The sequence below is a fragment of the Scomber scombrus genome, chromosome 1 (genome assembly GCF_963691925.1).
Source record: "Scomber scombrus chromosome 1, fScoSco1.1, whole genome shotgun sequence".
In the NCBI taxonomy this organism is placed as follows: domain Eukaryota; kingdom Metazoa; phylum Chordata; class Actinopteri; order Scombriformes; family Scombridae; genus Scomber; species Scomber scombrus.
The window spans coordinates 11,193,034-11,221,019 of record NC_084970.1 but is presented as its reverse complement, the minus strand read 5'-3'; the positions used below and the strand labels follow the sequence as shown (position 1 = coordinate 11,221,019).

Below are 27,986 nucleotides of genomic sequence, written 5' to 3'. Positions count from 1 at the left end.
CACTGTTATTTCTCCAGGTCCGTGATGTGTTGCATTCAAACCATCCAAGTGAGGTGCAAATCCCTGTAGAGGAGGTGCAGAACCCCTGCAGACTCGTCCTCAGACCTCCTTCTAAAAGGAAAGAGCGGCCCTTTAATCAGAGTCCCTCCTCCAGAGCCCAATTTGGACCACCCTGTCTGCTAATCTGGCCCATGGTTCTGCTGCTGTCTATCATATTTTCTATAGAATGAATACTTAAAAAACTCAGTTCAGCTGCACCTTGTTGTTTTGAAGTGTATAATTTTATATATATTTTCTATAATATAAATAAGATTTAAATAAGTTTACTATTGCTATTTGTAGGTCATCACAGCATTCTACAAGTTAGCGCATTTAAGAGCATATACTGTATAATCCATTTGTACTACTACTGAACATACAGAATGCTATACTGTATACACCTTCTAAATATACAGACCATCAGTCCTCTGAAAGGCATTTATTTCAATTTAGTTTGATTTTATTTATTAGATATTTAAGTTCTTGCTGAATTTCTTGTCCCTATGTTGACATAAACTCTATAAAAAAGTATGACATGAAGGACAATAATGACAATGAATAAAACTCCAGAGATGGCACTTTAAAAAAATTAAATGTTATAGTTGTTTTATCTTTTGTTGACAAGTGAACAGGTTCAGTGGAATAGGAAGTGAGATCACCTGGCCGTGTTTAGATAAGGTGAACTGTGTGATAAGGATTGGTGAAGAAAGATTTAATTGAAGTATACACACAGTAATTTATTGCTATTATATTATTTGAAGGCATTTCATGAAAACCTTCAACAAAATAGTCAGTGGACAGCAGTTTATTAACAGATGTGTTTATTTTACCTTACAGCATAATACAATGTTATGGAAGTTTACAAAACAAAGTGTGTATTTTAGTGTGAGCTGTTATGCCCTTTGGCCAAACAGACAACTGTCATATTCAAATTCAGATTCAATACTTTATTGCCATAGTTGATAGGAATCTGCTTTGGTGAGCTCACATTGATGTTAATTTCTACATGATTTTCACATAACCACACTGCTTTTAAATAGTAGCCTCATAGCTCTAAAAAAGTTAATATTCATAGCTTCACTAAAATACTGCCATCATACAGTTTGCATGTAATTACTGATAGTGTACATTTGGATTTGACATGATATCACAAATGGAATAATCCACTCCAGCCTATGCTGTTCTGGAAAACAAACGAAAAAAACAAACAAATGTAAATCTAATAAAGTGGGGAACTTGAGGCATTCTTGGCATTGTGCATTTAGTTTTTGATAACTGCACAGCTTGTCATGGGTTATCCCTTAAATATAAAATACTCTTGTATAGATCATTTAATCATAAAAAGAAATACTGATCATGCTCATAGTCTTAGAAAATGACACATGAATCTTAAGTGTCATATACTGTAGCTGACATCTTCAGCCACCATTTTTCATGTACAAATAAGCTTTTTAGGTTTGTTTAAGAGAACAAATGTAAAAAAAAATGTCACAAAAATCTGTCAAAAAAATAATCATAAATTATAACTATTTAAAAACAAAAATTGCTTTATGATCTCTGGCATCCACATTTACAAACTGGAGCATTGTGTTCATTATCTGCAGTAACATATTCTTTTACCTCAGTGGGGAAACGCTGAAAGAATAAATAAATAAATAGAGTGCCATAATCAAAGAGCTGTTTTAGATTAAAGGTCGTGAAAACTTCTGACAGCATGTATACTACTCAGGGTTTAGTAGTGTCCTTCTGTCTGCCAAATTCTCAAATATAGGTTCACCTGTGACAAGGTATTTGTTACCAATGAATAAAAAAACATTAACCTAAAGTCCATGACAGTTAAACAGAGAAGCATTGATTTCTGAGAGAGAAAAGTAACAGCCTTGAAAACAGCTTTGTAAAGAATGGTAGAACATAGATGGATATGTACACTAATGTGTCCCAATATTCTACAAGAAGAGAATAAACCACTTTTTTTACTCAAAAAGAGTCAATATCATGCATCTGCCAAGAACTTTCTGGCAGCAGAACGTGTGTTGCTTCAATCTTGTCCACAGGTGGAATGTTACTCTGTTGAGGCAAAGACCGACCCTGGTATAGCAGCTTCTAATAGGTCATGAGTAGATAGTGATGACCTCCCGACCTCCGCCTCTGACTAGCAGCACTCTTTCCAAGCCTTCCGTCAACACCTCCAGAAACTCCATATCTGAGGAAAAGGCTGAGAAAAACGAACCAATGGCCAACTCACTTTTTATGTGATTAATGCAAGATGATCTTTTGATTGATCATATTGGCAAAGGATACAGTTCTCATCTCCATCTGTGTTTCGAGGTGGTCCTGGCATGTTGAGCAGCACTAATCGAGCATCGTGGGACCTGTTTACTATTACCTCGTTCAGTTTCACAGCTGTGTGCATTCGCCGCACATTGGACTGATCCCTGCAGTACAATAAGAGGGGTGAAGGAACACAAATATTTGTACTAATGAGAAACTTTTTGAACAATTTCTAAGCAAGCTCACACTGTCTCAAACTGAAAAATATACAACAGAAGGTAATGAAGAGAAGAAAAGTTCAGCATTGAATGAGAGGCAGTAAACACTAAATGTGACTCACGGTTTGAGGCTCATGAGTTCTCTGAAGTTTTCCGGTGCATTGTTTCTGTTCCTCCTCTCGGCCTCACATTTCTCTCTTGTCCACGTCATCTGAACCTTTTCTGGAGGAGCCTCTACCACCTCCTCTTCCTCATCTGAGTACAGACTTCCCATACGTACCAAGGAGTGTCTGTCCTTAACCAGCTGGGCCTGTGAGGCCATGGGAATAGTATGAGGTTTGCTTGTCAGTACACAAGATTTTACTTATACTGTTACTCATACCAAAACATCAAAATCAATGTTGATCATGTTAAATTCCCACATTGCACCACTACAGACAACCATGTGTTTTATGAGATGTTTAAGCTAATTTTCAGGAACAAATATAATACACAAAGAAAACAAACATACCTCTCTTTGCCTCTCTGCACTTGACAGCCTCATTTGCCTCAACATCTGTGACCTTTGCTCCATCATTAGTGTCCGCTCATAGGTGTATGCTGAGATGTCGCTGTCATGCTGAAATCCCATTTGACATATAATTTTAGGGGTTATTGCAAGCACAACAGAATGAAAAAGTAAATTAATAAAAGTAAATGAATTCATGTTCAAGTGTTTGTTTCTCTGTCTGTGTGGATGGATTTCTGCTAATGCTATCAGGCAGGTTGAGGCAGGCAATAGCTTACTTTTTTTACAACCCTCTATTTTGTTTTTGTAATACATTTTTTTCAATCATGTAGTGAGCAAACCTGTTGGTTTCATTGCAATATATTGTGAAATCTATTCTGAGTTGGCCCTTGACTTTTTATTAGTAGTTGTGTATGAGGAACTCTTACCATCTCTACCACCTCGACCTCAGCCTCGATTCTCAGCTGGTAAAGGAACGTGGCCAGATCTTTCTTCATCTGGATGCTGTTGTCATCCATCTGTGCTACAGTGAAAATGCGCATTCTGCATTTTCTCCAAACCTAAAATGCAAATAAAACTATGTGATTGCCACAAAAATAATAAGCATGTGCAACACTGAATGGGTGTGAAGATAGCAGAGCTGTTCACAAGTCATTTTTTACAAGTCCAAGTCAAGTCTCAAGTCTTTGAGCTAGAGTCCAAGTCAAGTCTCAAGTCTTTGAGGGTCAAGTCCAAGTCAAGTCTCAAGTCTCTGGTCAAGAGTCCGAGTCAAGTCTCAAGTCTCTCGCCAACACTAATTCAAATTCAAATTCTGACCTTAGAGCTGTACAATCCTTCATCCTGATCAGTTAGCCTTGCGAGCACCTGCCCATGTCTGTTTTTGTGGTGTGCTGTCACTGAAGTTTGTATGTAAGTATCTGTTTGTATGTTGAGATGTCCTCTCCTGAAACTGTTACCAAATTTACCTTCGGCTATTACCTTGACCTAGACCTTGATATAGGACAGTATGAAAATGTACCAATTGTAGGTTCACTATAGAGAATCTACTGCAATGTGATGTGAAGAAACATACACTAAGAATTATTTCAATTCCATAACTGTATTTTCTTCAACAAAAAAATAATTATTTTAACAATGTTGTAAAATATAACAAAATGAACAAAACATGAACATCACAGAAACACTGCACTGCAGTTTAACACTGTGGTACAAACACATGTTCATTATTTTTTTCTCCAAGCTGCCTTTTATCTGCTGCTTAACACAACACACAGCAGGGAATGTGTGGGGATATTATAATATATATATATATATATATATATATATATATATATATATATATATATATATATATAAAATGACCATAGTTAACGCAACGTTGTGTTTTTTAATAATTAGTAGCGGAGCCACTAAGTTAGTGGCACTAAGCATAATAACAGTTGCGGTGGTTTCCTGTCTGAGCTTTTAAAATAAAACCTTTGCTATTGTGCGCTTCTTATTATTATTAACAAACAAATTTGGGGCTTGTCAATTACGGGAGAAATGACGGGAGGGCGGCGGGAGATGGTTTCGAAATATGGGAGAACCAGGGAAAAACGGGAGTGTGAAGGCATTGTATCCAAACGTAATGATCTGAGGCACTCCTGCTGAACTTATCGCACTCGCCATTGTCAATGTCTGATACTGAAGATGCGCGCTTCACACATGGCGCATGCGCGTGGCATGACGTTGGTGTTTACATCTAGCTCAGAGCCAGAGATCATACAAAAAGATGAATGACAGATAAATAATGAGAATAATAATAATAACATGAAATAAAGGTTGTTCGCGAGTCTCGAGCCTCGAGTCGAAGTCAAGTCTGAAGTCTTTTGAGGTCGAGTCCAAGTCGAGTCTGAAGTCAAAGTTTAGTGAGACTTAAGTGCAACTCGAGTCCGAGTCGCGAGTCCGAGTCCCCAGCTCTGGAAGATAGTTACCTACAGGAAGCATGCTTTGAAATTAAAGTTTAAAATGTTTGTTCAAAAAGACCTGAATGATATAAACTAAAACTAACCAAGTTTGGGATTACTACTTTACCACTTTTGGTTTCATTGAATTGGAATAAAATGAAAAGGAAGTTATCCACATCATCATAACGTAACACTCATTTATGAACTCATTTATGAGCATTGAAACATTCAACACATTGCATCTTCTATTTGCTTCGTGGAATAAAACTCATATACGGGGAATTCGGTCATAAGACATAAGACATCTCACTTTATGCTGTTTGAGCAGGAAAGGCAACAGCATCAGCATCCCCCCATCGTGGACGATCCACCACACGTCAATATTGCCATCTGTGAAGCGTTCGTGGTTGCTTGGGTAGAAGGACACATTTTTGGGCACCATCAGTGCCAGGTGAGCCGCTGTGGTGCAGCGGACTGTGTCTGAGTAGAGGTGAAAGTATGAAGGGTGAGATATTCACCTTTTCAGCATTAATAGTTTAAAGAAGTTAATTGCACAGTACAAGAGGTTATACATTGACATAATGAGAATCACACTGCAGTTATTTCTGAACAAGCCAGAAGAAAACTATCACAGACTATACTTTAACACACCAAAAAGTATTTTCACATTACAGCCCATGGTTACTGCAACTACAAGTTCATAATAGTGAATTTGTTGAGCACATGAACATTTAGGCATGACACCTACATACATTTCTGTAAATAGTATACAATCAAAGCTGATTTCATTTAGACTCTTACTGATAAAGGTCTTCCAGGCACGAGGGTCCTCACTCTGCCTCCAGCCATATGGCCAGCCCATCACCACAGTATTGTGCTTCATGCCCCCGAGACCGCACGACTGGATCAAATGGACAATGCCCTCCCGCACTTTAGATGCCACCACGACCTGACAGAAACCCTTGACCCGCTCGATCTCCATCATATTCTTAATGGCCTGACAGGAAAAAGATGGGCAGAATGAACTTTAAAGTAGTAACTATACTGAAACAATTATAAACCATGATGTATAATGCTTAAAAACTGGTCCTACATCTGATCAAATTAATCACGCCTTGAATTTTCATCATTAAGACTTGTAATGCAAAAAACAACTGTTCCACAGCTGAAAATAAATTAGTACACGCTTTACCTTCAGTCCCTCCCTAGAAAACACTACTCTGTTGAAAACTCCTGATACACAGTGCATGAATATTGGCAATCAAGAATGAGTAATTCATTTGTCCAGTTATTGTCACATAAACAAGAACGAACTTTGTTTCACTTGTTAACTTATTTACCAAACACATCACAGTATGAAAAATGTCCCCACATCTGTCCCTTATTTTATCTGAAATGGCTCATTGGCAACATACTGCATTATTAATAACAAGCTGTTTCGAGCCACACCCTTTGATTACAAGATAAACACTTAAAAACAATTGCCGGTGGAGAAAAACAGACTTTTAAAATTCACAGTGATGTATGTTAACGCTTCATTGTGCTTTTCAAATGAAAAAAAAGGTGTTCATTTATAACACTTAGTTGCAACACACTCAGCAACACAGCACAACAGAGTACAGCATACATCCCTATCCAGTATTTACCTGCTCAGCTGCCTGCATTTCCCCATAACTGTCCAGAAAGTTGCCTTGGATAACAGAGCCCACAATGGTCAGACCCTTTCCTGCCTTTAACTGGGAGGCAAATGTCAGCAGACGGGGATATTTAACATGAAGGTCCTCATCCAGCTTCAACAGCACCAACAACTGAGGTCTGTAGAGTTACAGACAGATAACATGAGACAAATGCCAACATCATTTGAGAAAAATTATATTTATTTTCATTGGTTGCTGTTGCATATACACATACTGTCTCTGGCCACCATATACAAGAAATGCACTCTTCAGAAGGAAAGTAAAATCTTTGTGAGTGACCCCAAATGCGTCATACTCCAGACCTACAAGCAGTTCCCCTCTAGCCTCATACCATTTGATCTGTTGATCTCTGACCCGTCCTTGCAGTTGCTACGATACATGCTGTTAATATGCACTTTACATTTTACATTTTACACTTTACATCATACTTTTTAGCATTTTAAATATCAGTTTTATTTGTTCATATGTCTTGTTGAGATAATGTGTGCATGTGTGCATGTGTGTGTGTGTGTGTGTGTGTGTGTGTGTGTGTGTGTGTGTGTGTGTGTGTGTGTGTGTGTGTGTGTGTGTGTGTGTGTGTGTGTGTGTGTGCTCTGCTGCAGATACTTTTTAATTGCTCAGCTAGGGATGAATATAGTTCTTTGAATTGAAAAGAGCTGAATTGAAAGCACAGACATGAGATTATGCTTGTGTTTCATATATCAAAACAAGATAAACTGAATGTCATTGGGGCAATGTTGGTTTTCATCTGTCTGTGGCAGTTTGGTTGTTTGTTTTTCTACCAAATATAGCAGAGCTTTAAACCAAATGTCTGGGGGGGGGGGGATCATTTTATTGATAGTTTGGCCACTTTTCATTCTTCAATCTGCAGTGAAAACTATCAAGACTGGCTATTGTGTTACTCTCTTAATGCATTTTAGTGAGTGGCAAAGAAAAGTGCAGTATCAGCAAAATATAACTGCAGCAAAATGTGACACACTCAACAGCCCGGAAAGCATGTAACTACTTCCTCAGGTCACAACTTCCCGAAACTGTTCTATATTCATTCTTTCCAGATGACACTTACTCGTTATGCTTCAAAATGTACAACAGCTGGTAGTGAATCTTTCACATATTGCTTATGATGTACTGCATTATCATCATTCTGGAGGGCCATTTTAAATGGACAGAAGGGGACCCGCTCATTTGTTACATTTGTCCATCTGGTTCTCACACTATTTTACAAATCCCACTCATGAGAGTTTGACAAAACTTACTGCTTCTCATTACATTACAACATGCTGTGTGAAACATTTGTTAGTGGAGAGACAATGTGGGATGTTTGATGCAGCTTTATTAATGTGAAAAAACATTTATTTTGAAAAACAGAATGTGGCCTCTCAGAAATGTGAGTACGGTGTGTCATGCAATGTTTGTGAGGAAACATTCAGAGTGTCTGCTGTTGGTTCAACTGTACCTCCAGTTCTTGGTGTGCGGTGGTCCAGCCTCTAGTCTTAGCAGCGCATAGCGTGCACCACTAAGGGACAGTCCCCTTATGCCATCTCCCCACTCCTTTTCTGCTCTGTTTTTGTTCGTTTGTATAAGAGACAAGACACACAGATAAGGGAAGACAGAAAATGTAAGAGATCAGCTGTCCTCCAGCATTCAGCACAGATACTCAGGGGGAAGACATAAATGCAGAGACACAAACATCATCACCCCAAACAATATAAAAATGAATGGGACAGGAATACAAAGCAGCTTAAATGTAACTTTTACTCCATACATACCCCTGGTACTCAATATACTTGTAGATCATCCCAGCAATGCCCATGGCCACGATAGCATAGTACCAAGAGGAGATGAACATTAGAGCCAGACACATGCTCATGCCCAGGAAGGATAGAGCCCTGAGGGTGTAAAACACAAAGCTCAGAGTTTTGTATTTGCATACCATGAGCAGTAACATTATTTAGAAGTATGCATAATGCATGGGCCTCTCCAGCTGGTGCATTACATTTCATGAAGGCAACTGTAGCCTGAATCTTACTGAGTTGGACTTGCAATCGAAACGTTTGTGATTTAAATGCCTGACACAGAAAGGACAATCTGGCTGGGACAACTTAAGTGTTCTCCTGCCTCCTGTACGAGGTACTGTGGAATCAAAAGCAAAGCCCCCTATATCTCATGTTCCTGAACAAAACTTACCTGACTGAAGTGAAATAGTTAAGCCTTTTCTTGCACCATGTACTGCAAAATAACTAAAATAAATAAACAATACCTCGTTAAAACTGTACTCACCAGTGGTAATATTTGAATCTTGGCCTCCAGTTGGGTGTGCGTAACAGAGTCTGTACAGCACAGGCTAAGTTTACAAAAAGATAGCACATCAAGAAGAACCTGTTGAATAAAGACAATGAGAACATGGTGTAGCTGGCTTTTAACAAACAGAAATTCATGTAGATAACATATTTGGGGGAAATTAATGTGAAAGTGTTGATAAAGGTGTGTTTGTAGGTGCAATACATGCATATTTTTGTTTGTGGGCTTACATGGAAAGGATAGGAGCCACCATATCCAGAGAGGCAATAAGGATACCCAGTTCAGCTATGAGACCAGTCAGCAGCAGTGCCCATGTAGGCTCTCCGTTGCTCTTTCCATGACCAAACACCTGAAATAAAAAATTCAAAACCCATGCAGCCATTCAAATCACTTTTTTGTTTGGTACTGTATGATATTCAAATAAGACCGAAATCCAAATATTACAAGCAGCATTTCCAGCACAGTATTTTGCATGTGATGTAGGAGTTACGCAGAATGTTCAAATGACCCAAACATTTGTTTAAGACACCAACAAAAGAGTAACTGTTTTCTCTAACTGTGTGTTCCTCAATTCTGTAGTCATTTCTGTCTTACAGCAATGTATTACTGTACAATGAAATTTTTTCTGAGAATGTGAAGTCATTAAACAAGGTATGATCAACAATGTGTAGTAACCTACCCTGAGGAAAGGAATGATGTTGTCCTTGGCAATGGCCTGTAGAAGACGTGGAGCTCCAGTGAGGGACTGCAGGCCTGCCCCCACTGTGGAGAAGAAGGAGCCAATAACAATGACCCACGGAGATGGCCAGGAGAGAGTCCCCACTACCAAAGTATTTCTTACTGCATCCCCAAACCTGCAAATACAAGTTGACTGAGAATGACTCACAGTCATTTTTACCATTTACAAAGTGTTTGTAAAAAAGGGGAATGGTCGTGACTTGCTGTAGCACACAAATGAACTTACTTGTCCCTCAGGACTGCTCCTTCAATACATGCTCCAAACAGGAACACAGAACTTAAATCTGGATGCAAGAGGTCAAGGACCCTCATGTGACAGAAATATGTGTATCAAATCTACTTTTGTATCCTGTTTGAAGTGGTAAGATTGTGAATCTTACTCTGCACAGTCACCAAAATAAGGATACAAACAAGTGAAGTAGTGGTAATAGCTAATATAGTTCCCACAGGGATGGACTTCTGAGCGTCCCGGAGATCACCAGATCTGTTGGAGCCTGCCATGATACCTACAAAAACAAGAGGACAGTCGATAAAAACAAGTCTTGTAAAAATGGTTCAACTGTGCCCCCTATTGGCTGGATCTGAGAGAGGTTTGAAGCTTCTCTGTGGTGCTGCTTTGTGCATCTGTGCAACAGTTTCACTTACACTACCATCACCTTCACTGGCCTATGCAAAAATGATGACTTTTATTTAATGTGATCATACTGCATAAACAATTCCATTGGTCTGTCTAAAGAGTCATAATGTCTGCACTTGTCAGTTTACAGGTCTAACAGATCAACCACTAAGTTTTTACACTCAAGCTATTGTCACATTCTTAATAATATTTTGCAGATTATTATCTTTTTAAGAATTAAGTTACTTGACTAAAAGATTGAAACTTAAGTTGACTGGTTTATGATGCTGTCTTACCTGTAGCAGATGGGAAGAAGATCCCCACCAGAAGTGTGAATGATGTAGCAATGTCTGCCGACACATACATGCCAAAGCTCTCCAAGGTACCGTGGGCATCCACTGACTCTAGCCCAGCCTTCTCTAAGATCTCCCCTTTCTGCATGTAGTCACTCCACATGTTTTCTAATACAGAGAACAGACACAAGTTATCAGCAACAAGATAGTGACATACCGATCTCCAACTGTCCATATGTGTTATTATTCACATAGCGATGTCCAAAACGTAATGGTTTACTTTTCTAATGAAAAAATGTTTGCTGCCTAATGATTTTTTTGTTTTTTAATTTTTAATGATTTTAATTGTTCAATCATACATGGAATCAATTGAGTCTTGGTCAAAATATCATGCTTCTTACCACCTATTATTTAATTTACCTCTGATAATCCCACTGCCCAATCCAGGAATGCCCTGTATCTCTGTCACATTGTTCTGGGTGAAGTAGTCATCACACTGAGTGCCACTAATGTTCCCCGGTGGGCAGAACATGTCCCACAGCTGACTGGGCACTGTGATGTTGCCTTTCATTACAGTCTTAGCACACACATCAAAGCGATCTCGGACCAAAGTCCTGTTGCCGAGCATGCAGATCCTATAGGAATAATATGGATAAATGTTGAAATTATTATTATGTTATTACTATTTTTTCCACCACTAACCACCACTACCATCATCATCATAATTGTCATCATATATCGCTTCTTTATGATCATAACTAAAAGTAATGGTCAGCTTTATCAACATATTTAAAAAGAAAATGAAAAAGAAAGATAGAATTCTTTGATATAAAAATCCACATTGTAGTTGACTTATTTGTCACAGATGGGCGAGAGAATCACAATGATACAGAAAAGAAAAAAATCCCCACAAACAACACAAAAGTATGTATTAGTTTCCATGTGCAAGAAACACCGCAAATGTTAGCACTCCCACCACCATTAAAAAAAAAACACTATTTCCATATTAAGGTCTCCATGATTCCATTTACCTCCTGTTAAGACATGTTTTTCTAGCAATTTCCTCTACAGACTTACGGGAATTCTGGCGGATGAGTCATGGATTTAAGTGCCCCAGCATAGATGGAGACAATTGAGATAATGACGCAGGCGAGGAAAAGAGAGGCGAGCTTGTTGACATATTTGACTCCTACAAAAACCACCACAGCCATCAGGCTGAGGCATAACGAACCGTAGACTCGCATATTGTTCAGCATGGCACTGTCGGTCCCATGGGGGTCTGTGGCATGAAAGATGGCCGCCTGGGGGACCAGATATTTCTAAAGAGAAGTAAATGACAACAGGATAGTCTATATAAAATTCACATGCTGATGTATTTTATACAAAACAGTGGAATCATATTTGAGCATAAAAATGTGAGCTGGAATGTGACCACAGAATTATATTTTCACAAACTAACCAAGAAGATTTCAATGGCCCCCAGAATGTACATTGCTGAAGCAAAAGTGGTGCCCAGGTAGAAGCACAATCCCACAGCTCCTCCAAACTCTGGGCCCAGAGAGCGTGAGATCATGAAGTATGCCCCTCCAGCTAAAACAGTAAAACAAGCTGTTAGAATCTCCTGTTTTTTACTGCATGCAGTAGACACAACAGTTAAATTCTGCTGCCACCAAGTGGAAAAATATGTAATGGAAATGTTCACTTTTACACTTATTCAAAGCAGCCACAAGATACTGTATCAAGGACCGACAAGTATGTTTTTGAAAAGCAGTTTTATGGTGTAATAAAGTTCAATAGACTGCTATAATATTTGTAGTGCTGGCAGAGGATACATGTAGGATAAATGTATGATAAGGGACTTCCTCCACAAATTACCTGGAACAACACCATTAGTAGCAATGGCACTCATTGATATGGCTGTGAGCATTGTCTGCAAAGAAAAGGGAAAAATAAATTAAAATGGAGAAGCACTCACATACACATGTTATGGACACTTCTAATCTTTACGTTAATAACCACTGATCACACTGACAGCTCAAAGTCATGTAGTACATCTTCCATTAAACAGAGCATAATCCCTTGGAAAACATCCAACACATTTAGCATGTAGCCTGGAAATGAATATGACTACAATATGTGTGTAAAAAGGTTTGGATAATGGAAGCATACTGTGCGAAAAAGTCAAAGTGACAGTCTTTGCTCTACATCATTGATACTGCTTATGCAACCATGTGGATTCTATCGACTGGTTAGCAAAAAAAAAGCTGGCTTATGTCCCACATTGGTGGTGAAATCAACCCTGCATAATGGCGTATATGTGTGCTGTATGTGTGTGTGTCTGAGTAAAGTGTGTGTGTGTGTGTGTGTGTGTGTGTGTGTGTGTGTGTGTGTGTGTGTGTGTGTGTGTGTGTGTGTGTGTTTGTGTGTGTGTGTGTGTGTGTGTGTGTGTGCGCGCATACTAACACATGAGCAGCACATGAGGACAATCAGTAGGGACTGTATGATGCCAGCCATCCCAACAATCCATGTCAGTCGCAGAAAAAGAATGACACCAAAGATGTTCTGGAGACACGGCAGGTAGACACCCATCAATGTGCCCATGTTGGGAGACTGATAGACAGAAAGAGGGAGAAAAGGAGGGGCGAAAGAGAGAGGGGAGAGTATTGAGTCTGACATTTCAGGAAACAAGCATATTGATCATTAGTATTGATTGATGTCCTTTTTAAAGGTCATTCAATCATGTCATCAGCTTTTGCATGTATCCAGGTCCTACAGAGTCACTGCCTGACTGCAGAGCGTGCAAAGGCATAAGCAATCAATCAACAAGTCTTAATACAAAACTAGAACTTGGATAGGGAGGCAGGGAAAGAGCCAGAGGTTGAGGATAGTGTTACTAAACCTTAGATGACTCAGTGTACACAAACAAAAAACAGCAAGACATAGTGCTCCCTTGCTTTGCTCTGACTCCTGACCTTGGGGGTCTTCCTACGGGAGGCCTCAGCACTCTCCTCCTCCTCATGCTCCTTAGCTCCCTGGGTGATGTTGGTGTAGTTGACCAGGCGGCTGAGAAGAGAGGAAACCTTCGGCCGAATGTCCAGCTCTTCCTGGAAAAAGAGAGAAACTGAAGTTAAGTTAATCATAATGACAGTCTATCATCTGACAGAAATATTAAAAAGTAATAACAACAGACCTCAAACAAGGCCAGATTCCTATCATAGAAGTCATTCTTCTTGCTCGCAGCATCAGCACTGTTGAGAAATGGGCTGTCTTCCTTATGATTCCCATGTCCTATAAGAAGGAAAAAAGAATGACAATAAAAACAAATTTACTTTGTGGACATTCAATAAATTGAGCTATTGGGGCGAATAAATATATTTTCTTCTGTAGATAAATCAGCAAAACCTGCAATGAAAAATGAGATAAATCTAGAATATGATCTGCATCACCCTGCCTTAAAATCCTTGATTTAGAGGATGAAAGCAATGTTCATCTAGATCTCTCTGAACTCCAGCCAATCATTTGTAGAATTTAAAAATGAATATAATACAATTTACAGTGGAATGCTGTCAGTAACATATTCAAAAACAATTTAATTTTGCTTCTCACACATGTGGTACTTGTTTAAATACATATGATATTTAGGTTATCAAAGTGCCAATAGTTATATAGTGAGTCATGGATTATCAATGACATATATATGTGGTTTCAAACAATGCTACTTACTGTGAATAAAATGAAAATAATTTATTGGAAATAATGTAGGTATATCCAGATTTGTAATTCCATGAAAACATTTAAACACTTTCTTTTCTCAAACCAATATTTATATAAGACTGTGTAAAAAAAAAAAAAACTGCAGGCCAGCATCAGTGCCTATACAATAATTAATACAAGAAAGAAGAAAAAAATCTATTTTAGTTCTTATGCATGAAAGTCCATTTCATTTTCAATATCCAATCAGCAGCAAACTGTCACTACTCATTATAATTCAAACACCTTGATAATCTTTCATGTGACGTTAAACTCTTGACACATAACTGATGCAAGTCCTGGTGCAGTGGAAGGTCAAAAGCAGCGCTGACCACCCTAAGCCAACAAAGCAAAGTCTGGTTGATAAACAAGCATTTAATTAGATTTTACTCTCATTAACTTCTGCTTTTGAAGAAAAAAAGGAACCAAAAATGAGCAGTGTCTGGGCCAATTATTCCACACAAAGTGGCACAGCAAACTTTATCACATACACAACACACTCAAAGATATGTACATGCTACATTACCTAGAAATTACCTAATTTACCTAAATGACCTAACCTTGGGTTATTAAAGCATGTAAACCTCAACAGCAGCATCCTAAACCCTAAATTATTCCTGCAATAAAAAGTCTGCCAATTGACCAAGTTGGCATGAAATAGAAAAATATTCTCATCTGTACTGAGAATACCAGAGTTTGCTGCAAGTGATCTGGCTGAGCTTCAATGCTGGTCTTCACTCACCTGTGTTCTGTGTCCCACTGCTGCTAGTATCACTGTTGGTAAGCATAGTTATGCGCTGTGTGCAGTCTGCAACAGAGAATTCTGTGCTCAAGCTTGGGGAATTGTCGATTATTATCCAGGACACCCGGTCACCCAGGGTGAACACTCATTCAGGGGCCTGATTTAACACATGGTGCACGGAGAGGGGGGCGAGTGCAGGGTATAGTGCTAATTCACTCACTCACTCACGCACACACACACACACGCACACACGCACACATAAACACACATGCAAGGCACATGTCTGTTCATGGGGATATAATATCTTTGACGGTATCTCAAAGAGCTACAGTTCAACATATCTAGCTGATGCAACAACCTCTGACTGAAAAATGATCTGTGTGAGTTATCAATGAGAAAGATTTCCTAAGACTTAACTTTCTCTTGACTTACATGAAAACTAGGTGATCAGTGGGAGCATGAAGACCAGATGTATATTGGTCTGTCTTTCCAAACCCAAACACTTACACAGCTGAATTGTAGTGATACTTGGGAAGTGATAAGAGTAAAAACAATGCCAACACTGTCCTCTAGTGGCATATTTCAGTCAGTGGCATAGGAGAACATCTGTGTTTGAAGCAACAATAATGGGAGACTACTGAAGATGAGAAAGAGGCACTGATTTACGTAAGTGAAGGCACAGCTGGCCTTTACCGGGTGCAATGCAGATGGAATTTGTTGTCATAGAGTGAGAAATGTAGAAATTTGTCCTAACAAGAACTGTTACTTAATAAATAAAAAATATAAATAGTGTAGCTTTCAAATCATTCTATTTTTTGAACCAACTAAATATAACTCACTCTAACAATGGGCTGAAGAGACAGTGGGGGTCTTTTGTTAATAACCTCACATTAAGAATCTAATTACAAAGATTAAAGATTAACTGTCCTGTTATGAAGGCACACAAGAGTCCCACTGTGCCCATAGAGCAGTGCAAATGGCTTTACGGCTACGTGTACTGGCATGTCACTGTGCCCCCACCTTAACAGCTCAAAGCTACAGCCAGAAGATCAAAGATTGTCTGCGCCTTAGGACAGACAGATTTGCAGCAGGGAGAGAACTTAAGCAGGGCCGTACATGACTTTTACTTTCAGCAGATGAGCATTTAAAATACTCTGACTCATTGTTTAATTGTCAGTAGCGGCTGACAGGTTTCGCATTAAACAAGTTTAACAGTGGTGGTATGGGTACACTAAATCCATGTATTAAATAATGTTCGTGTTCATTAACCTTTTCTGCTGCACACTGTTAACAAGTTTGGAGCATTTGAGCTATTTATGTGGCAGCAGCTGTTATTTATAGGCTTCCAAGACAAAAAATAAACTGTAGGTTTGGCCACCACCTTTAATTCTAAGCCCCAGCCAAACACAACATGCAACAAAAGTCCAAAGTAAATGTTTTGACATACTGCCTGGGTGTCAGCTAGACCAATTCATCTGAGAAGATTCTAGGTTGTCAAATCTTTTCAAAGTTCAAAGTACATGACTCCTTAACAAGATCTACCTTTCCAGAGATAATCTGCAAAGAAAAACTCAATATGATTTATTTGTTATAGGTCCAAGGACCAAATTCCAGAAAGCAGCTTTTACAAACTATTTCCAGGAATTTTCACCAAACACCAAACGGGTCATTAGTTTTCTTTATCTCGACTGCACAGTCTACTTGGATTAAGTGTTTTTTCCAGCTATCTTTCAAATGGACATTTTCAAAACCACTAGTGTTCAGGAGAGAAAGAAACTTTACAGTAATGTGTCTGCGCTTTTTAAATCCGATTAGACATGGAAAACAATATCGCTGTCCATTAGCTCCTTAGGGTTTGAAAAAGCCTCTTTGCTAAACTTCCTCTTTAATAAACATTTAAGACTTAACACTTAGAGGCAGAGAAGTCATACAGCTTAGCTCACTCTACTTTGTGCAGTTAGTTGGCAAGAATGTTTACTGATTACGGGCGTTTGGGGGTGGTATGTGTGTGAGAGATGGTGTGTGTTTGTGTGTATAAATGAGAGACAGTAAACGAGAGTTTATGTGCATATCCTTTGCTGCTTTCTTATTTCTTCATTTAATTCGCTCCATTTGCATTACACACTGCTTGCCTTCAAAGCATAGCTTGATATGACTGGTTTTTGCAAACATGCTATAATAGTTGCTGGGCAGCAGCTCAAATGGTAAGGAGGTAAATGTGTATTTATTTCTATAGTCCATTGTGTTTAGCTCATTATATATTTCTGGGCAGAAATAATTCTTCCCTTTCTGACCTCTTACAACTAACTGGAATCACTATCTGAATCAAAGCAGATGTCTTTATGAATATGATGTTAATTTTGGCTGAAGATGGGTGTCAAACTGGTTCCTCGTTCAGAAATAAACTTTCCAGGGAGACGCACATTTTTACAGTATGGTGTGTCAATGCTGAAATGATTGCAGTCAGTGCACTGAAGTCTCAGTTCAATGTAAAATGAAGTAAGCAAAATTGATTGCTCACTTTACTCAGTCTGTAAAGTAACATCACCTCACATCAGTAGTGCATATCTGGAAAATGTCAATCACTCAAAAATGTATGTAGGATCTAATATCGAAGGTTACAATATTGTAACCCTAGTTCTATAAGCACAGGCATTATGCATTTGAAAATTACCTGAACTGAGCAGAGAAGCAACTGATTTGTTTGTTTGCAATGACCAAACAGTTACTCTATATGTAAAAGCCCTGAAAGGGAGTACTTCTATGATAAACAGATGGACACAAATTCCCTCTGGTCACATCTGTATTGATTGAGATTTGAATATACAAACAACGAAATACATTACAGCATAAACTACACTGTGATGTGTAATTAATACATAGACATTTTGGTAAACATACAGAACATTCTATTAACTACTGTACCGCCATATAGTTTCCTCGTCACACTATTACACAGACGACACTGTGGTTAACATAACACAGTTAGCATCATTTGCTTATTCGCTGTCGTGCTACTAATTTCATAACTACACAATACAAAGACATATTGCAACACCAGCACTTTTCTTAGCACAAATACACATTTAACGAACACAACCATTGTAGCGCCAGTTGAAATTAAGGAAGCTTTTACTGGTGGTGGTCTGAAGTATTCATTCCTTTCAGCAAATCTTTGACTTTCAACACCAACAACAACAACGTAAGAGCTAAAATAAAAACAAATAAAAAAACATTAGTCCATATACATCTATAATTAGCTTGTAGCATTTTGCTTTAATTGACATAAAAATGTAATTAAATTTCAACACAAACATAAATATACCACAAGCCTTTACCTTATTGCCACTTTCAACCAGGCTAATACATCTCTTTTGTAGTTTAGTCCAACACCGTAGTTATTTTCCTTTATCCGTGAATTTCCTTTTATCCATGTGTGTGCTCCTTTACCTTTTTCTATCATTTTACGTCAGTTGACTCCTTTTACGTTTACATTTTTCTTTCAAGATAAAATACATCCGTTTAACAGGAAGTGTCAAAATAATATACCTAAAATAATACATAGTGAATAGAGGTTGGCAGCCAATTTACAGGCTCAGCAAAACACTTTTCTCCAACAAACTACCATTCAAGAGTCAAGCACTAAGGCAAGTTATTTGCTGGCATTCAAATTAGCAAAAGCCAGCAGGCCTTTCTCCGAAGTGGAGTTTTTGAAAGAATGCATGGTAGAGGCAGCTGGTCTCTTGTGTCCAGAGAGCAAAAGCAAATTTGAAAAAATTAGTTTATCACGCAGGACAGTGACTCGCCGTGTAGAACTAATTGACGAAGACTTAGCCAACGAGTTAAACAAAAAAGCTGAGTCATTTAAGTTATATTCGTTAGCACTGGACGAAAGTAACGTCATAAAAGACACCGCTCAGCTTGTAATTTTTATCAGAGGGATTAATGACAATTTTGAGATAATGGAGGAATTTTTGACCATGGAATCCCTAAAGGGGAAACACAAGGAGAGGACTTGTATGAGAGTTTGTCTGGTGTCAGCAAGAGGCTGAAGCTACCTTGGTGTAAACTTGCCAATGTCACCACGGATGGATCACCAGACTTAACAGGAAAAAACGTTGGGCTGCTGAAAAGAATCCAGGATAAGGTGAGAGAGGAAAACCCTGAGCTGGATGTAATTTTCCTACACTGCATAATCCACCAGGAGCCCTGTGTAAGTCTGTATTGCAGCTTGATCATGTAGTGAAGCCAGTTGTAAAACTCATTAACTTCATACGAGCCATGGGACTTCAGCATCATCAATTTATTAAATTCATTGAGGAAACTGATGCTGATCACCAGGACTTGCTTTACCACTCTTATGTCCGCTGGTTAAGTTTGGGGAAAGTATGTCAAAGAGTGTAGGAGCTCAAAGGGGAGATTAGCTCATTTTTGGAGTTAACCGGGAAAGCCGACGATTTTCCTGAGCTAACCAACACAGATTGGCTTTGACTGACACACATGAATGAGCTCAACGTGAAACTACAAGGGAAAAATCAATTTGTGCACGATATGTACACAAATGTGAGAGCCTTCAAAGCCAAGTTGACTTTATTCTCAGGACAAATGTCAAACAAATCATTCACTCATTTCCCCACACTAGCGACGCTGACAGAGGCCCCTCGACATGTGAAGAAATACAGGAAATCACTGGACGACCTGCATGGAGAATTCTGCCGTCGGTTCTCTGATTTTGAAAAAATTGACAAGTCACTTCAACTGGTGTCATGTCCCTTTTCACAAGACTCTGAAACAGCACCGCAGGAGTTGCAATTGGAACTGATCGATCTTCAATGTGACTCCGTCTTAAAGGAGTTCAACTCCCTTAAACTGGATGAGTTTTATGCTTCACTAAGCTATGCCAAGTTTCCAAACATTCGGAAGATGGCACAGAGGATGCTGGTGTTGTTTGGTTCTACTTACGTGTGTGAGCAGACGTTCGGCGTGATGAACATCAACAAAGCACCCCACAGATCCCAGTTAACTGATGAACACCTCAGATCTGTCCTGAGAATTGCCACAACCTAACTGACACCAAACTTTGATGCACTGGCAAAAAAGGGTGACCAATAACACTGTTCCCACTGAAATTGAATGTAAGTTTTCTTTACTTTTTAGTTAATGGCTTTTACACGTAATTTATATTCCTTAACAAAAACACTTTTCATCCATCTGATGCTGGCCCGGCCCTTCTGTCAAATTTGAAAACTCATTGTGGCCCCTGAGCCAAAAATGTTTGCCCACCCCTGACTCTACCCTCTACTGGACTGTGGATACAGTAGGCAGAGGACTGCTCTGCCCACTGGTGTAGCTGAAGAGCACTTTTCTTCTAGTTGATAAAACCTAACTGAGTTATGTGCAGCACCAACATGGCTGTGTGCAAAATTGCCCATTCTCTGGATCTGGCCATGACAATGATGTCATCTAAATAAAAGAGGACCCTCATTCCCTGGTTGCAGCACTTTGTCCACACACTTGTTGAATGTGCCAAATGGCAGTTCTCGTAGGCTATCCCCTGAAAGGCAATAGACAGGAACTTCATGTGTTTCAGTACCACCTCAATGTAAAACACATCTTTCAGGTTAAAGGTGGTGAAGCAGTCACTTGGTTGAACCAGTTCCAGCAATCTCCTGAAAGTTAGCATTTTCAGGCAATACAATGGGCCATTCTGGGTCCCAGAATCCTCCCATCTATTTGGGAACCAGGAAATACATGGAGTAAAACCCCTTCTGAAGGTCATGACTGGGAACGATTAAGACGGACTGTTTCAGTAACAGGTCCTGGATCTCCTCGAAGAGAGAATCTATCTCTTATGACAACAGATTCATCTCTTTGATGCCCAAGAACGGAGGAGGAACATGGCAAAACTGGAGTGACCCAGTCTCAGCGTTTTGTCTATTCACTCTGATGACACACATCTGTGACACCATTGTAAAAACATGTCAGAAGACTGGTGACCAGCTGAGGTCAGCAGCCAGGAAGCTGTGATATTCTGATTCAGCCATTTCTGCTGCCAAACTTTCCATAAATTGAAAATTGGCCCAAAAGGGAGGGGACTGGCACAGAGTTGATGTCTACTGTCCTCGGTCTATGTGCTCGCCTGGGGCATTACTCCCCGAAGGAGGAAGCAATGCTGCTGGCTGCGCAGCAGATGACAGCTCAGCTGCGCATCCAGTGGTGTGTTAGTAAACACTAGTGATGCCCAACACTCCCAGATTGTTAACTGCCATGGCCGGTATATTTCATGTCCCTACCCTGCACCAGCGGAGGCTGTGGCTTGCTGCTCAACGCCTAGCCAACCAAGTGAGGAATCAGGAGGGCTGTGAGGGCCTCTTCCAGGGGGGTGGCACACCAGGAAAGCCCAACTCTGTGTAGCCCTCCACTCTCAGTAAGGAAACCAGTCCTGCCACAGGTGCTTTCACTTTCAGCGTCTCCTTCCAGGACACTTAGACACTGACAAATGTCCATGAGAAGAGGCTAAACTAAGGGAGGTTAAGCCGGATGAGCCAGGCCGCAGAAGCCTTCATGAAACCAGTTGACTGGCTTAGGCATGATGGGAGGGCAGAGAGCCCTACACACTCCACCGCCATAGCCGTAACCTACAGGGAAATCATGGCGAACTGAAGCTGGTGGTGGATTTCCAAAGTTCAGACCCAGTTATTATCCGTTGTTGTCTCAGTCAAGATGCCTTGTGGTGGCAGTGGCAGCAGATGTGGAGGGCCAGACAAAACAGTGAACTCATCTTTGCCACAGAGATCAATCTCAAGATTCAGTTTACTTTCATTGCAGCAGACTTTACACAGCTGAAAATGGTCCCACCATTGCCAGCACTGAATTGAAGAAAGTGGCCGACAGTGCACACTTGGTGGTGGCTGCATCATGCTGCTCTCTGCAAGGTCCCATGTAAGGCAATTGAAGCAGAGGAGATGGGAGGAACAAGTTTGGAGTGGCAACTCCATCTGTGCAGAAGTAAGATCAGTGAGCTGATGTCTCTTAAATGAGAAGGATGTGAGCTGCAAGGAGAAGCTCCTCTTTATACTGTGTGGAACACACAGAATGGGTAAGCACATCCTGATTGGCTGGTTATGTGCATGCATATTTCAGTGGGCAAATGTATGCGTGTGATTGGAGGAGAGTATTACCCGTAGAGTCCAGTAGAGGACATGGCCTGTGTGAGATACAATAGCAACACTTGCTAAAATTTCTATGAAAAACAGGCCTACACAGTGAATTTCGGTATTTTATAGAGAAACTGTTTCATCATGAAAAAGCAACAAATCATATTGGCAAATTTTAGAAGCAAAATGCCAACTTAAATTAGTTTCCATATCAAACTCAATTCTAGCTTTATATTAAGTTAAGTTTTAATGGCAGCGTTTTATGCAGAGCAGCATCAGAACAGAACAGAGGAATGCTAACCTGCTGAGTCGTACAGCAAACCATATTAACTTTGATGTGTTCTAATGATGAGAAAATGACTGCAGCACAGCCTGATTACCTCAGGGGGTAAAGGTGGTGGGAAGAGGTGCATCGTACAACAGACTTTCAAAAGTCACAAATGAATTAAATTGGGATTTCACTAGGTGTACATCTAATGACTAAACAAGTCACTGACACTGCTTTGTGCATCTACACAGGATATATTTAAATGCTTGAACCATGGTACAAAGTAGCATAACTTGTTAGTAAAGTTTTTCCTTCAGTTATGATTCCCAGATCAGTTCTACTCTCAACAGTTTTGCTCAAATATAGTAGCTGCATGAAGGAGCTTCTTTCTTCAAGCCAGAATTCCCTACTCATATTTTCACAGTCTTATCTGAAAGTGTTTTTCTAATACGTTTCACATGTTTCACATTCACTGTAGACCCAAGAAAACCACAGCAAAAATAATTTATGCATGGACACTGAACTATCTATGTTTTTATGTATTACTGGACTTGTTTTGCACAGATCTCTTTTCTTAGTGTCTGAAGTGAGGCAGTCGGACCCAGGAAACACTGAAGGAACTACATCCCCCAGAATGCAGGAATCCTCAGGAAGAGCTGGCAGCACCCATTGGAAAAACATAATGTAGACGTATTCTGTTTGCTCTGTTGCCACGTTAAAGCTGACTAACATAAGCAGATAGAACAAAGGTGGCAGATAGTTGGATGAATACACAAATGGCTTGACAATTACATCATTGGAATAGTTCTCTTAAGAGGATTTATCAGAAATTAACTGTCTTGTTGTATTTTCTTTCACAAATCTTAATAATTAGGAGAGCATGATTTTTGCCATGTGTATGAGTGTGTGTGTATGCGTGTGTGGCTAGCTGTATTTGTAAGATCTCTTTCATCAGCTCCACATTTCTGCTGTACCACAGTGTGTTTATCTCTGCATGGATATCTGAGTAGCATGCCAGACAGCATGACAGGAATGGTTCTTCTATTCTCCAGAATTAGTGAAGGAACACACAGAGGAATTCTGCAAATCCTCCACTCATTAAAAAAGGTTCTCAGGAGCCAATGCAGACAAAAAAGAAAGAAGAAGAAATATAGCTGAACAAATCAATACTTTTATATTCACAAAAAAAACATGTAATCGTTTCTACAGAGCATTTTAGCATTATTGTTTTGATTTCATAGCCCAAAAAATGTTGATCTCATCAACTTAATTTCCAGACACAGCAGGCACCTATTTTCATAATTTTAAAATTAAAAACTCCCAAATAAAACTCTGTTAAACCAACAATAGGCTAATTCATGGCGGACAAAGTATGAGAACACAGTAACATAAGCCAGATATTGTCTTAAGAGTTTATGGAGAACAAAATAGAACTTGAGGACTGTTGACTTACATTAGCCAATTGGCCTGATGATGCTAATGTTTGTTCTTGTCTTCTGAAATTTTAAATGTCATTATAAAACATTAATGTAATAACAATTTGCTGCTTATTAATAATGTACTTTTTTCCACTCAATTGGATTTTGTGGCATAACTGAAAAGTCAGTTATCAGTTTTTACCATTCACAATAATAATAATAATAATATGAATACCTTCTGTTTCATGAGTGATATTTCAAATCTTTTGGTACATTCTTATCTACAGTATGTTTTTGTACTATTTTGTAATATTTCTACTAATGTCTCCACCTTGCTTAATGGCTATGAACTGTGAGAACACCAGGGACAACAATATACATAAGTACAGGATTTTATCATTCGATTATTGACAAAGTTTGATTTATTGTACTTTAGTAGTATGTTAGAATGTTGCAAATAAACCTACACTTCTCACTTTTATGAACAACATACAGAAAATAAAATTTTAGCTAATGGCAGAATAATAGAATGCTATGTCCACTGAGGACAGGTTGTGTTAAACATATTTATACATAATGCTGATATTCTTTTCTTTTTGCATGTAGCAGTAAGAAAATAGACAAGCAAGAAATAGCAACACGCTTTCCTCCCTGTGAATGCTTTTTCAGGTAAGTGAAGTATAGTATAGTGCAGCATTGTGACAATGACCACAGTGTTAAGGCTAGTCCTGTCCTGTGCCAGACAGAGCTGAGTTCATAGGCTGAAACAGACTCTACACTGTGTCACTTCCTCCCTGCTGTAAACATCACACTGTGGCTGAGACACACGGCATGTTCCAAACCCAAACCCACCACTCCCATGATGAAATCATCCAGTAGAAGCAATCACTTTTGGATTGTTTTATCACAGTGACTACTTTCCGATTCAACTTTTTTCACATACTGGATTGGAGCAACATCTCATATGCCACATGTTCCAAACTTCTTTCTATAATTTCACCCATTAAATCCATGTTTAAACATAAGCATGGCAAAATCCTAAAATAACTCTTTTCCATAATTAGAGATTAGAGATGCTATCTAAATGCAGTCAAATACATTGACTTGAGTAGCTTATACTGTTTAGTTCATTATCAGAATCACAGACAGGTTTATTGCCAAGAATGTTCTCTTGTACAAGGAATTTGCTTTGGTGCAATGATGCATAACGATGAAAAGTGCAAGGACCAAAACAAGATACAAGAAACATATGTGATAACACTTAAATATATGAAAAAGTATTATACAAATAAATTATTTATTTTTAATAATCGTGATGTGCAGTTTTGTGCGGAAATGTGCTAGATATTGTCAGATATTGTCAGGGAATGTGCAAAAGTTCGCAGTATGAAGTACAGTATAAGGATATGTGCAATACAGAATATTTGCAAGATATGTGTTAATGTAGCGCATAAGATGTGGACATGTGTTAATTTACATGTGGTGTCAGTTGGGGTCAGGATAACAGTCATGTGGAGTAGTACGGTCAATGCTTTATATGATACTTATAATTCTTATTTACAGCATTGATACCAGATGGTCAATCTCGGACCTGTAGGCAGAGTCATCCTCATCAGAGATGGGCCCAATAAGAGTAGTGTGGTTTGAAAATTTCAAGAGCTTGACTGACTGATAACTGAAGGTGCAGCTGTTTGTGTACAAGGAGAAAAGTAGAGGGGAAAGGATGTAGCTTTGAGTGAAATTGATGCTGTCAGACAGGAAGTTTGTGATCCAGCTGCAGGTGGAGTCAGGCTAAGAGAGCTTGTCCTGCAGCAGGGACGTGCTGACGGGTGTTAAAGGTGGTGGCTAAAATCCAAAAATAGGACCCTGGCATAGGTTCCTGCAGATTCCTGCATGTTTGCTCCACTTTTCACAGACCAGTTGTCTCTGTAGGCAAACTGCAGAGGGTCATGGATTGGGTCCGTTTTACCATGTGTTACCATGTTTTACCATGTGTGTTTGAAAATGAATGGTCAAATACTGCATGCCCTTTGCTCCACCTTGTCATTCATTACAATCTCCCTTCCTTCTTCTCCTCTTCTCTCCCTGCCCAGCGTGTAGTCATCTTTGCAGCTGTCCACTAAATTTAACGGTTATTATTGTTCCCATGTTTTAGGAAGCTCTGCTTGGGTGGGTGAGTGAGACTTATGACAGCAGGAAGACAAGGACAGCAGCAGGCATGTGCGAAAACTCCCTCAGAAAACTTTCAGGGTTATTTCAGGACAGCTGTGTCATCAAAACCTTTTTAGAGAGCATGAAACAAAGTTCTGCTTAGGCCACATCATAGCCATTACCCTCTAACACTTATGAAGTACAGCTGTGTCCAGTATCTTAAGTGTATTAACATGCATTTCTGCAGTTTGAGAACGCTGTGTTTCTTTAAAGGTTGACTTCCATGCATTCCAGAACTATACAACCCGACAGCTAGGTCAACATGTGCTGAGATTCCTTGTTATGCTTCACATCAGTCAGTTTCCTTGAACCCTGTGGCACACTGAATCACGGGTCATCACAGAAATATACATGTATCACTTCCTTATACAAACACTGGAAGCTCATTAACGTTAAAGTAACAGCTAGTTAAATGAGTCTTCAGCCTTTAATTCTGATCCTTTCTGATGTTATTCAGTAGTAACAAGCTCACAGTCAGCATGATATTCACTGCTAGACAGCTGGTAATATAAATGAATGGCTACCAGTGTGTGGGTTTGTGTCCAGCCTGGCCTTCTGGGTGCTTGGTTAAGTGTGGGCGCTTCATTTTGAAGGCCACGCCCATGTGAGTTTTTTATTAAAAAGAAAAAAATCAGTTCCCCTGGTTTGTTTTTTCTCTCAGCCCACACAAATCAGTACAGCTCTAACATAATCCTACCCAACGGCTACAAACTCCTCACGCCTCCACTTCTCTTCCCTCTATCCTCCCTTTCTCTTCTGTCGGTACTGGCCCCCCTTTTTCTATGTTGATACAGTGGAGAAACAAGTGAGTGACAGTGAAAGACAAGCTCAGGCAGAGAAGCGAGGAGGGAGAAATCTGCTCCTGTGTTGTTGAGCAGCCAATCTCTGTGTAAGGAAATCCTCCCCTGGCACAAAGAGAGCTCCATCTTTTGTGTGGAAGCACTTGAGGCCTTTCTTGTTGTGGTGGTATTGGCCCTCCTCACAAAACCCCCCATCCCCTTGTGTCTTTCCCCATAGTTCTCAACCCTGTCATTGTTTCCCTTTGTTACTCCTCTGTCCCTCAGTTTATCTGAAAAGGTTTTCCATATCCAGGAAAAAGCACCTTCAAAATAACAAAAAGGAGTATTTCTCCGACTGTAACTGAGCTGTCAAAAACAGACCGGTATGCTACGAAAACTGCTTTCTGACCCTGGAGAATTGCCATGGTAACCATACAACCAGCTGTTCAGAAGGCTCTCAGGACAAAGCAAAACTTCCCCATGCTGTGCTGGAGCCCGTTCATAAAGTATCACTTTTAGGACACATTTCAACATTTTCAACTTCCAAATAAGTCAACACATGTCAAAGCTGAGAGATAAAGAGCTAAGTAAAAGTTATTAGACTTACCATCAGAGCTGACAGTGTCTTGATGATCAGGGTAGTCCTGTCCAGTGTCCCTGTAATCCACCCAGTTAATCCCCTCTAGACTGTCATAGCTGGACTCAGCTCGATCCTTTACCGGCACCACTGTGAAGTGAGGCATGTTTTCATCACTCTCCTGTGTCTCCAGCTCACACTCAACATAGCAGGCTAACTGTTAGCCAGCTTCAGCTCAACTTCCACTAATGGCAACTACATTCCACTACACTGCGCTCACTTCCTCTGGAGGGTATTATCATATTCCCCGCCCACAGACCAGCCCCTCCTGGGCTTTTTGTGTGAACTGAAAGGGTATGGCGGTCCCAGGGAAGCACTTGGGAAGACACTTACACCCCCCAAGGAGAAGGAGTGACCTGTGGGGCTCAGCCCTGGTTGAAGACTTACCAAGTCATGC

The 27,986-nt window shown here is 39.7% G+C and overlaps 2 protein-coding genes across 2 annotated transcripts in view; one reads left to right on the top strand and one right to left on the bottom strand.

The window, feature by feature from the left end:
• The window catches only part of dpep2 (dipeptidase 2), an 8,380-nt gene extending 7,759 nt beyond the window's left edge, over positions 1–621 (top strand). Inside the window, exon 11 of the mRNA XM_062420322.1 lies at positions 18–621. Coding sequence (XP_062276306.1) covers positions 18–230 — 213 coding nt within the window. The 3' untranslated portion in view covers positions 231–621. The remainder of the gene's footprint in view (positions 1–17) is intronic.
• On the bottom strand, positions 622–27,986 carry slc12a4 (solute carrier family 12 member 4). Its single transcript, XM_062420307.1, has 24 exons — positions 27,560–27,986; positions 13,818–13,915; positions 13,600–13,731; positions 13,091–13,237; positions 12,503–12,557; positions 12,087–12,217; positions 11,705–11,946; positions 11,048–11,262; positions 10,631–10,795; positions 10,126–10,224; positions 9,945–10,002; positions 9,660–9,834; positions 9,211–9,329; positions 8,960–9,058; positions 8,449–8,568; positions 8,136–8,240; positions 6,629–6,797; positions 5,784–5,979; positions 5,293–5,462; positions 3,465–3,596; positions 3,040–3,147; positions 2,651–2,838; positions 2,341–2,474; positions 622–2,242 (listed from the first exon to the last, which is right to left on the bottom strand). Exons 1-24 carry the CDS (start codon positions 27,693–27,695, stop codon positions 2,151–2,153), a joined length of 3,285 nt encoding a protein of 1,094 aa, XP_062276291.1. The 5' UTR covers positions 27,696–27,986; the 3' UTR covers positions 622–2,150.

Coding starts and splice junctions, on each gene's coding strand:
- slc12a4 (XM_062420307.1), bottom strand. CDS start 27,695: ATGCCTCACTTCACAGTGGTGCCGGTAAAGGATCGAGCTGAGTCCAGC. Junction 10,225..10,630: donor CTTCTTCCCATCTGCTACAG/GTAAGACAGCAT, acceptor TTGTTTTTGTAG/GTATCATGGCAGGCTCCAAC. Junction 9,059..9,210: donor GTGGCTCCTATCCTTTCCAT/GTAAGCCCACAA, acceptor TTTATTCAACAG/GTTCTTCTTGATGTGCTATC.